The sequence below is a fragment of the Rhea pennata genome, chromosome 6 (genome assembly GCF_028389875.1).
Source record: "Rhea pennata isolate bPtePen1 chromosome 6, bPtePen1.pri, whole genome shotgun sequence".
Taxonomy (NCBI): domain Eukaryota; kingdom Metazoa; phylum Chordata; class Aves; order Rheiformes; family Rheidae; genus Rhea; species Rhea pennata.
The window spans coordinates 20,520,494-20,532,680 of NC_084668.1; the positions used below are offsets into that span (position 1 = coordinate 20,520,494).

General features: G+C 36.2%; 1 protein-coding gene across 17 annotated transcripts in view; it reads right to left on the minus strand.

Annotated features, from left to right (window-relative positions):
* Positions 1–215: 215 nt before the first annotated feature.
* The window catches only part of LOC134141995 (sodium channel protein type 2 subunit alpha-like), a 58,538-nt gene continuing 46,566 nt past the window's right edge, over positions 216–12,187 (minus strand). For 14 of the 17 annotated variants that reach the window (XM_062578676.1, XM_062578669.1, XM_062578665.1 and 11 more), the window contains 6 exons: positions 10,227–10,508; positions 6,042–6,095; positions 4,743–4,880; positions 2,923–3,027; positions 2,347–2,617; positions 216–1,408 (listed from right to left, as the gene is read on the minus strand). In XM_062578676.1, the coding sequence (XP_062434660.1) occupies positions 216–1,408; positions 2,347–2,617; positions 2,923–3,027; positions 4,743–4,880; positions 6,042–6,095; positions 10,227–10,508 (2,043 nt within the window). Of the gene's footprint in view, positions 1,409–2,346; positions 2,618–2,922; positions 3,028–4,742; positions 4,881–6,037; positions 6,096–10,226; positions 10,509–12,187 lie in introns of all 17 variants that reach the window. The other 3 variants (XM_062578674.1, XM_062578664.1, XM_062578675.1) reach the window with 1 other exon arrangement.

Sequence of the window (12,187 nt, forward strand, 5' to 3'; positions counted from 1 at the left end):
GATGAAGGTTCACTGTTTTGTTATAGGCACTGACCTTAAGTATATTATATATATAAATGTATATATACACAAACACACACGCACACACACACACACACACACACACGCATATGTAAAAACTGTCAGTTTGGCATAAACATCCTACAGGAGTCCTGTTGATGCCTTATGTTCAAAGACTGTAAACAAGTTGTCCCACAAACAGAATTCTTAGATTTTTATTTTTTGTTTTCCCTGACATCTTTACCTTTGTAGTTCTTTTCTGCTTTGTCTTTTTCATATTTTTCCTTGTCTGGCTTTGTTACACTGTCATAAGAAGGTGGTGAAGTTGTAGAGGAGCTCTCTTCTGTTTTTTCTGGAGTAGAGTTCCCATTTAGTTTGTCAATAATTATTTCTTTTATAACTGGTCCATCATTTTCTTTGTTTTTATTTTTGTTATATATACTAGACACCTTTTTAACTTTTTGCCTTAAAAGGTAACGTCTGTAAGCACGCTGAATGATGACAGCAGACACCTCCTCCTGTTTTCGTTTTAATGTAGTTGTAATTGGTTCATAGGAGACTTTAGAAGGATTGGCTGCCATAAACCGATCTTCCATCTGTATTCTGAGGGCATCCATCTCCCCACTTTCCCCCAAAACACGCTTCGTGAAAGCAAACAAGATGTCAAGGCAGTGAATTCTGTCACCACTTACCATGGGCAGATCCATTGCAATAAGCTGGACTTTGTTTGGCTTTGCTATAAGAAGAGGAGGATCTAGCGAAGCTGCAAAATCTGATAGTTTGCTGTATTCTATGAATTGTGTTGCATCAGGGTCGAACTTCTCCCAGACTTCGTAGAACATCTCAAAGTCATCCTCGCTCAAGGGCTCAGCGCTTTCTTCAGTAGCAACACTGAAGTTCTCCAAAATCACAGCAATGTACATGTTCACCACTACCAGGAACGATATGATAATGTAGCTGACAAAGAAGAAAATCCCAACGGAAGGGTTGCCGCAGTCTCCTTTAACGGAGCTGCCTGGATGATCCTTATGAGGGTCACAGTCTGGTTCCCCGCTGTTGAGAATTGGGGCTAGCAAACCATCCCAGCCAGCAGATGTGGTAATTTGGAAGAGACAGATCATGCTGTTGCCGAACGTTTCAAAATTGAACATGTCATCAATCCCAACCTCTCTCTTGACATAGGCAAAGTTGGACATTCCAAATATGGCATAGATAAACATGACCAGGAACAGCAGCAGACCGATGTTGAACAAAGCGGGAAGAGACATCATCAAAGCAAAAAGCAGAGTGCGGATGCCCTTAGCGCCCTTAATGAGACGCAGGATTCGACCTATTCTGGCAAGTCGAATGACTCTGAATAGTGTGGGGGATACAAAATATTTCTCAATCATCTCAGCTAAGAACATACCTAGAAGAAAAGAGTGAATATTTAAAACAAAACTTTATATTTATTAATTTATTACTTATAAAAATACCTATTTCTTGCTGTTCCCAAAACAATCAATATAGGAAGTCTATGTCTTTTAACTTTTAGATGTTTAGGGTAATACAAGAATTCCTAGGAAAAAAAGTAATTGCAAAACATCATACAGGTTATTATATTTTATTCAAAGCTGTTAGTATGGCCAGGTATTTTCCTTATGTTGTTATTACAGCTAGGAAAGCAAGAAAAGTGAGTAAAAGAAAGAAGACTGCTTGTAGCAGAAGCAGCTAGTGACTGTCTGAGCTTTCAGTTACTTCTAAAGAAGCCTGGAAAGAAGAGTTCCTGTTTTAAAATAATTAGTTCTTGAAGCTGAACCTAGTACCAGTGTCTTTTATGAAAGATTATTGTTTGGTTAATTTATGCAAATTAATGATATTTTTACCTGAGGGTCTACACTGTATTCAGGAAAGCCTCTCTGAGGTGTATCAGGAAGTCTTTAAGACTAATTTTGTCACACCTTAAAGTGTCTTGAACTCTCACAATTTGCACCTTAGAGATACTTTAGTTTTCAGCTGACTGAAATCTAAATATTCATCAAGACCTTAGTTAGCAAAAGCAATTAAAAATCTCAGAGAATTCACATACTCTTCATTTTTTACAAATGAAGACAGGTTTTCAGGCTAATTTAGTCTACCAGATAGATCCTTTATTGTCTTTTGATGTTAAAGGTGACAGTGAAATTAGTGGCTGTGGTAAAAATCTTCTTATATACAACATTTTATATATTATATGCTCTAAAGTAAGAAGATTGAGTCAACATCTAAGTCATACAGGAAACATACGTGTTGAGTATCATAATGTTCCTGAATCAGATGTTCACTTTTCTTTCCACTAGCCCTTTCTTGAAAAAGAATTGCTCTTACCTACTATGGAGAGAATGACAACCACAAAATCAAAAATATTCCAGCCTATAGTGAAGTAGTAATGACGAAGTGAAATCAATTTCAGGACACATTCTCCAGTGAAAAGGATAATGAACACAAGGTTAATCCGGGATAAAATTGTTTCCATTTCTTTGCTCTGGTCATCTGTTTCTACCATCATTGTGACCATGTTAAGGCAGATAAGTATCATGATGCTGATGTCAAATACTTGTTTGGTTACAAAATCAAAGACCATGCCTTGGAATTTGTTCTGCAAAATAAAGACAGAATACTCTTTATACTCTGAAAATATTCTTCTTTACAAATGCCAAATGGGAAAGAAAATCCCTGCAAGACTTAGCAGTTGAGTGCACACCAAGACCCATTCACAGTACGTCTGTTAATTTACCCTAAGCCATGCTTGTTTGTGTTCAACCAGTTGTAGAGCTGATCAAGAAATGAACCTCTATTTGCTGAAGAGGCTGCAACAGAAAACATAGAATCTTCTCGTGTGGGCTAAAATCATACTTGAAGATGAACATTTAATATTAGGGGGATTAAAATCAGATCACTTACCACTGGCCTCGGTATAGGTTTCTGTGGTTTTTTGGACCCTAGTTTTTTCATTGCATTGTAGTATTTCTTCTGTTCTTCTGTCATAAATATATCCTGACCTCCAAAGTAAAGAAATAAAATGAAAATTAATTACTGTTACGTTTACAGATACATTTAAGTTCAGCTCCCTCTGATTTATTAATGGCCCGTTTATATTTGAGTTATAAAGTGAAATTATCAGGTATTCACAGTGTAAATGCTCATACAGTGAGCATTTTTAGCATAGCCTCCTCCCCCTCATTGCTGACACATGGCTAAAATGGTGCATATTATACTAACACCATCATATAGCTTGCCGATTAGGATATTTTTAGTGCATAGGAACATGACTGGTATATTGCATGTCCTACATTCTGGATCGACTTTTAGAGTTACAACTAGCCAGGTCAGAAAGTGGGATACCTTTGAAACTGTTCCAGTTTGTGTCAGAGGAAAGACTATTTGGGTCTAGTCTGAGGGTTTTAACGATGGCAGAAAAATCACCTTTGAACCATTCTCTACCTCATTGCTGAGCTATGTCAAACACACCTGAGATCATGTAAAAGTTAGAGATCAGTGTATAACTCAAGAAAAGTGATCCAGATCATACTATAGCAAATTATTAATAATAAAAAAAAATGAAATCTTTGCTAGCTCAAATTAGCCTTTGCTTACAGGTATGAATGCTACCAGTCAGACATACAACTGAATGAATATTAGTATAAAATAAATTGTGATTACTACTGAGTTTGAACACAGTTAGAAACAGATGTCAAAGTCACTGCCTGCTAAATTGGATATTTAGGCCCCAAACATAGCCTTACTGATAGAAGCTATGGTAATAGCCTCAGAGGGGATTGTGGCTCTCTCAAGAAGCTAAAGAACATTTTCACATTAAAAGTATTTCCACAGTTCACAACCAAGTTTTAATTCAGATTCTGTTTGTAGTGCAGCTTTTTATTTGGTGATCAAGTGAAACCAAATGAAACTGCTTTTTCACAGCATGCAAAGATTTAAAAGGATCATTCAATTTTAGTTTTATTTAGCAGCTGAACATTAAGACTTACAGGGCTTCAAAATGTTTCAAATGCAAGTATTTGCATTTTTATATATTTTAGTTTTAAATAAATATGTGTATTATAAATATAATAATTTCAAACATACATGAAAGTCAAATGTATACAGAGAAAAAAAATACACTTCCTTTTCTACCCTTGCTTTATTATTTCTAATGAATTATAGAATAATGTATTTATGGATAACAAGTTTGTCTCCTTTCTCACAGCTGAAGTGTTAGAATAATAGGACTCTCTATTTTTTGTTCTGTCTTCAGGCCTATTCCTATGTGAACTATTGGCCTTACTCTTAACCCATTGTTTAATCAGTTTACAGAGTTTATTATATGAAGACAGTGTCATACTATATCTTCATTAGGTGTCAACAGTTTATAAGATTAATTAAAATTAATCTTAATTTTTAAAAGTTAATTTAAAGGAACTCCTTTGGCAAATAATAAACATCTAATCAAAATAGTAACACACGTTCTTTATGAATCTTCATTTCAAACTCTTACAGAATTCGATAATTATTTTGAGTGTATTTGTGATTTGCCCCATTTCTTTTGTGATGAAATGATAAGGTCAGAATCACACCCACAGATTTAACACAGATTATGTTAGAAGAAAAAAGAATTTTTTATTCAAAGACCTGAAATAGCTTTGATTGTAACTAGCTCTATATGAAGATATTAATTCACAGTAATTAATTGATTACAGCAATATGGAAACATTTGAAATACTTATCTTCTTTTTTTGTTGGTTGAAGTTGTCTATAATTACACCAATGAAAAGGTTCAAGGTAAAGAATGATCCAAATATGATAAAGATGACAAAATAGAGATACATGTACAAGTTGTCCTCATACTTAGGCTGATCTTCTACCTACAAGGTATTATAAATTACGTTAGTCATGAGAATACTGGAAGTAAAAAAACAACGTCTACCAATATTATAAGCAAGCATTTGTTACCTGAGCTAGAAGATCTATTCATGCAGTTATTAAAAAGACCCAACGTGGCCATACCTGTCAAAATTTAGAGAACTGGAAACTGACAGAACTATTATTATTCATGTGGCATGTTCAAGTAAATACACACATACTTGTGTGTGTATATGAATATACATATACACAAAGCTCCTAGCACAGAAGGAAAAGGTGATACGGGTTTGAAAGCAGCCATTACAACTTAATATGTATTAACAGCACAAATCTAGATAGTTTATACTGTGTTCAGTATATTTTCACATAACGGAATCAATCAATTTTACTGTCACCCAAATCTCTCTGGAACTTTTCTGCTCTCACATGAGTTTTTGCCCAGTTGTGAGCAGATGCTTTCAATAAACTACCGAGTATGTGTTTCATGAAATCTATTAAATTGATGCACGTTTCTAAGGAGGATTTTGTTATTGTCTCAGCTCTTTCAGGTTCCACATCTGAACTTCTGCATCCCTACTGCACAATGCAGTGCAGTGTAGAAATGTGAAGCTAGTGTTAGAGGATAGATTATTCTGGCCAGAGAACATGACTGTATGAGTAATGATACTACTAATATGAGTGTAACGCAGGTTTGGTAGAGCTAAATCACACATTTATGCTGCACTTTTTTGTACTAGGTAAAAGCAATTTTATTTTAGGGCTGTAGCCAAGCTAAAAATATAATGCCTAGAAAACTTAACTGATAATCTTCAACTTTATAATCAGATAATCTTCAACCTTAAAATCTACTTGTACTTAAAAAGCTAGATAACATAAGTGCTTAACCTAAAAAAACAATGAAAGTTATCATTGTTTTATTTAGGCAATAAAAGCAAAGAGAATATATATATATATATACATATATATATGTATGTTCAATATATAATAACTACAATATAATTTTAAACGAAATCATACTCATGATTACCAAAGGAAGTAGTTAAACTATCATCTTTGGCTTTTTTCGCTAACATTAGCTCTTCTGAAAAAAGTCCAGTTAAATTAATGTAACTATACGTTATTTGGCTAGACCAATAGATGATCTTTGAATGTCTTACACTTACCTCTCGTGAATCAACAGCAGCATACATGATGTCCATCCATCCCTTGAAAGTAGCCTGGAAATAAAATACAATTTTCTGTATTAAACAGAAACACTTTCTTTAAACATTTAGAATGGGGAAAAATAACAAGGTAACAACAGTTTGACTTTTAACTTCTATTAAGATCATATTAAAATTTATAACCCACATTTAATAACATAGGTACAATAAAAGACTTTTTCATAGTAATACTTCAATTTTTGGATAAATTATTATTAGTTATTCCAAAAATACTACAATTTAGCTCTAAAGGCCTTAGCAAGGGCATAGTGCATTTGGAGCTGCCAGTGCTTACACTGCAGGTTGCTCATGGTAGGCTCAGGTAGACATCAGTATTAGAAATGTTCAGGTAGAATCTGCTACAATTACTTGTGGTGACAGCTGTTTTAGCGGGTTTACAGAGTCACTTGAGGAAGTCAGCAACAGAGTGAGATGGCTTCTGGGTGGATATCAACAGGCATCTGAGTGTTTTGGCTGTGGCCAAACTGCCATGGTAATTTTGGAAATGTTTTAATCCTACATAGGAAAAAGGACTAGACTCTGTTCATTATCAACATATGTATTGGCTCTTGAGGTGTAAGATTTACACAAGTCCAAAAGTGAACTGTAAAAGAACTGTGACTAACTTTTATAAAATTTTGGGCTGAATTCCTGTAGAGGTTCCTGTAGAGTCTTTGTCTAGGTAGAATAATGAGTGAAAAAAGATATACCATCATTGCTGTAAGGAGGTTATTCTCATGGACATGGAGCATACGCTTTTCTGTGGAGCACCAAAGGGATGACACTCTAGTTAAATGTGTGGGAAGGCAAGTCATAGAATCATAGAATCGGTAAGGTTGGAAGGGACCTCTGGAGATCATCTAGTCCAAACCCCCTGCTCAAGCAGGGTCACCTAGAGCATGTTAGACAGGGTTGCATCCAGGCGGGCCTTGAAGATCTCCAGAGAAGGAGACTCCACCACCTCTCTGGGCAACCGGTTCCAGTGCTCCGTCACTCTCACAGTGAGAAATTCCTCCTCACATCCAGGCAGAACTTCCTGTGGTTCAGATTTGCCCATTGCCTCTTGTCCTGTTACATGGGACAACTGAAAAGAGTTTGTCCCCGTCCCCTTGACACCCTCCCTTCAGGCACTTATACACATTTATCAGATCCCCCCTCAGTCTTCTCTTCCCCAGGCTGAAGAGGCCCAGCTCTCGCAGCCGTTCCTCAGAGGGCAGGTGCTCCAGCCCTCTGGTCACCTTGTAGTCCTACGCTGGACTCTCTCCAGTAGCTCCATGACTCTCTTGTATTGGGGAGCCCAGAACTGGACACAGTACTCGAGATGAGGCCTCACCAGGGCTGAGTAGAGGGGCAGGATCACCTCCCTCGACTTTCTGGCAACAGTCTTCCTAATGCACCCCAGGATACCATTGGCCTTCCTGGCCACAAGGGCACATTGCTGGCTCATGGTCAATCTGTCATCCACCAGCACTCCCAGGTCCTTCTCTGCTGAGCTGCTCTCCGGCAGGTCAGCCCCCAGCTTGTACTGGTGCCTAGGGTTATTTCTCCCTAGATGCAGGACTTTGCACTTGCCCTTGGTAAACGTCATGAGGTTCCTCTCCACCCAGTTCTCCAGCCTGTCCAGGTCTCTCTGTATGGCAGAACAGCCCTCAGTCAAGGTTTCCAAGCTTCACAAGAATTAAGGAAAAGAGCTACAAAATTTCTGAAATGAAGAAGTAAAGAGCATCTCCTGAGGAGACATAGGAGAGCTATGATCCTAAAGAGTCTGTTTGGGTCGTTGATTGCCAGGAGTGAATTCTGCCAGCTTTCACAACAGAAAACTTGCGCTCCAGGAGTGTTATGTCTTCCTGGATCTTGTAGTGCAATTCTGGCAGAAGTTCTTAGAAATTTACTATGAAGGTATGCTTGGAGCTAGGCATCACAGATCTTTCTGACTCATGTGACAATTGACAGCCATTTGGTGCACTTTGCATGGCACCATTGCAAGAAGAGGAGAGTTTGGTAACAGCACTAATACAGGAGAAGTGTATGTGGAAGGATGTTAATGGAGGCATTCTGCTGAAGAAGTTACATGATATGTGCTCAAGGTTCACTTGATCTCTGCAGAGGAAAAATTGAGGAAGGGAACAGTTTAAAAGGGAATAATGAAAAATTAGAAGAAAAATAAATAAAAATGAAGAGGAAGGAAAGAGTGAAAGGTCCACAGTAGTAAATAATGTAGTAATTGAAGACTAATATGCTTAGATGGATGATATGGACAACATTCAGACAAGACCTCAAAAGACTAAAAATATTCCGTATACATCTTCAGAGGCAAGTGTTGTTATATCATGGTTCTATTTAATCTCTAGTACAAAGGTTGCAGTAAGTTCTGAATTTAGAGGGTTAACATCATCATTCAGTACTACTACTCAGCACATCTGAGCCTGCAGAGACAAACTCTTCAAGCCAGGTACTTAAGTGGGGAATCAAGGTCAGCTAGGGATACTCCCCTGCTTCAGGGTAGAAGGGACAAGCCGATCATTCTTAGATAACTTGGTTATATCAGAACAGTAGCAGACCAGTGAAATTTCTGACATCTCTTCAGACAAAGAAGCTTATGTCAAGTCACAGACAAGTGATTTTGCAGAGCTACATCGTCTAAGCACAATTGCTTGCTTGCTTGCTTGTATTTTGGCTCAGATATTAGATACTGGAAACTCTATTCCCAGTCAAGGAGCCTGGGAAGAGCTAAAGTCTTTACACTACTATTACAAATAAATAAAATAAATAAATAAATAAAAGGCAGTACCTAGAACAAATAAATTTCAGCACCATTGTGCATAGGAAAAGGACTTGAAAGGGAAATAGAATTTACAAACTTATACTTTGTATGAGTAATAATAATGGATAGAGTGACTGTATCATGGAATACAATAACATGACTTCTAATAATTCACAAGTATAACACTATAACACAATAGTATACTATAATGACTAAAAAATGTTAATGAAATGTGAAAGTTATAAATCATCAATATCTTTTGTGACAAAAGTATTTTACATCTTCCTATTGTACCCCTACTTTAATGTCTCTGTGCTTTCATATCCTCTTAATGGTAATATATTTATTTTAGTAGTAGGTGCTCTTTATCTGCAAAAATCAAGAAACAAGTGTTACGGATTAATAAGACCTAACACTCAACTGGGAACCGTCCATTAGTAGTTGATCATATTCTTACTAGTGGAGGACTCTTACTTCTCTCAGAGGATTTCAGACCCCTTATACAGGAGAAATAATTGTTTCCGTACTATATGAAACATCTGATGCCACAGTTTTATATCTTATGATTCCTTTCCCCAAATCCTCTTCCAGGTCTGGGAGAACAGATCTGAACAAGTGTCTGCTGTAGACCTGCAGGGTTGTTATATTTTTAATTTTACCATCTGGCTTACAAAATGGTTCCTTAAATGAATATAGACATGAAGAAAGTCCACTCTACCTTGACGAGGCTGTTGACAAAGGAAGAATTACCTCAAAGTGCCAAAAAATGCCTAGATTAATGGAGTATGAATGTAAAAGATGTTGCTCTGGATGAGTAATGATACAAAGAAAAAGGTTGAATTGAGTTATTGACAGTAGTTGCAGACTTCAGACCAGTTGGTTAGGATGTCTGCCCTTATTTAAGGTGCTGTCTGCCCTCCAGTCTTAGCAGATAACTGAGCTCAAAAAGGAGGGGAAAGGAGGGACCTTTGTAATAGCTACAGGGACCTCTGTGCCTTGTCCACCAAGGTGTGACCCATGGAATCCATTTTTGAAGTTTGTATTGCGCATCACTAGAAAGATTTCTTACCTTTTCAGTTATAAAGATTATAATCATCATGAGACAATATTTTCTAGCCTTAGAATGGAAATTTACCTTAATACGATTAATACAACTAATAACATTAATGATACAGTGTTACCTTGAATTAATTGTATTAATGGTAATAGGCTTCTTAAAGGTTCTGTTGTGTAAGCTGTATATCATTGCTAAGAGCAAATTATTCCACTGCTTAACAAACTTAAGTTGCCCATTTGTCCTAGACTTCTTTTAATAGAGCAATTTATTGCTCTGTTAGGAAATAGGAATTCAATAGGAACTCAGTAGGAAAAAATTTACTTACTACTTGAAGCAGAGCAAGATATCCAGCTCCTACGTTGTCAAAGTTTACTTTTACATTTTTCCATCGAGCACTTTGATTGTTTTTTATGAGTTCCTCGCATTGAGTGTAATTATTGACATCACTGACATCAAACATCTCATCGGTTGTGGTGTTGACACAATGATAGAATTTCCCAGCAAACAGGTTTACTCCCATGATGCTGAAGATTAGCCAGAATATAAGACAAACCAGCAATACATTCATGATAGATGGAATTGCTCCTACAAGGGCATTTACGACCACCTGGTGTACAAATTAGACAGAATAACTACTTAGTTAATGAACCACTAAAAATCATGTTAACCAGTATTAATATGAAATTGAGAGTTAAAATATTTCATTATAAAATTTAAAGAGAAAACATTATTTAAAGATCAATAGTGATCACTAATGAGATCGCAAAAAGCAAGAAATAAAATTCTATGGAAACTAAGATAATGCAGAAGTCTGAAAAAAAGCAAAAGCAAAAGAAAACCTGTTAGTAGCAAGATGAATTCTTAGAATTTGTGTGCTCTAGGAAAAAAGAGAGAAATAAATGTTAAATTCCAACAATATAAATCAAAATCTATAAATAAAGAAATAAAACAGAATAAGATTGAAGAATGATGATGTGGAAGACTGAATAAAAATGTCTGTATGTCAGATTATCATTACTGATGATTTTACTCATGATGAGCATACCAGCACCGCAATATTCTAACATCTACTTACGACATGAAGTAATTAAACACCCTTTACTTACTTACTTCTTAATAACATGATTTACTCTAAGCCTTGGTTTTGAATGGCCTTATAGTTGCTCTTACAAACAGCTGTTAGAGTTTCTTTTTTTTTTAATTGTCTGTGTTTAGTACAATTGAGCTACTCTACGGACAAGTGATAGTAAAAGACAAGATGGAATCCCCCCTGACAATTTGTTTTAATTACATATTGTGATTATTCTAAAAGAGAGCTCAGGATATTTGGACAATAATTTTCTTCTAAGTCATATTTATTTGTGAGATTACAGTAGATTTTTTGTAGTAATTAATTTTTTGCATGTTTTTGAAAATAGTAGTAGTATTCAAAGCAGCAATTTAACCCAAACTTTTCTAAAATCAATGGATGTTTTACTTATTTATTACATAGGGACTTACTTACATGTACGTTGCCAAACTGATCATGCAGAACGTTAGGTAGCATAGATGTGTCACAGGACATGGTTGCTTGCACTTTGGCAAACATCAACAATCTCAACCCAGCTGGAAAGCGATAGCACTGTTTGTTTGGAAACTAAACCTCTGACCAAACTATAAATGTGGATTGCAGCATCTGGCTGTTTTGAGGTGAAAGATTTCTCAATAACATGACCTTGTTAATTTGTTATGGGTTAATTTTTTACAAAGTAGCATAGTCTGTGGTTTCAGCAGATAGCTGGTAGTGTTTTTTTTTTTTTTTTTTTTTTTTTTGGTCAGATTGGCATAATATGAAACTAATAATTTTCTCAAAAAGAAGGATTTAGATGTGTAGGAGTAGAGGTAAGGTGGCAGTAGATGTATTCATACAAAGTGAAGGATATTAGCTGAGAAAATAATTCCTCATCTCTCTCAGATGAGATCAGATGAGATCTCTCTCACCTTCAACACCATTCTTATTTCATGTATCTTTCCCTATTCTAGAGCATGTATTCTGGGATATTTTTTCCTCAGTCAGGTAGACAGGGAGCCACAGGGAGGCTTTAGTTTGTGCTGTATCTTTTCCCCACTGTGTCAACTTCTTTACTACAAATGGTCTTTTTGTTTCCTTTTCCATCCAAAACCACTGATAAACTAACAGGGAGTAGAAGCCAGCTACAGAAATTGGTAAAATAAAGTCTCCAAATAGACTGGAGAAGGAAAAAAAAAAAAAAAACCCTTTGTCCTACAATGTCTCTAGCCTCATCT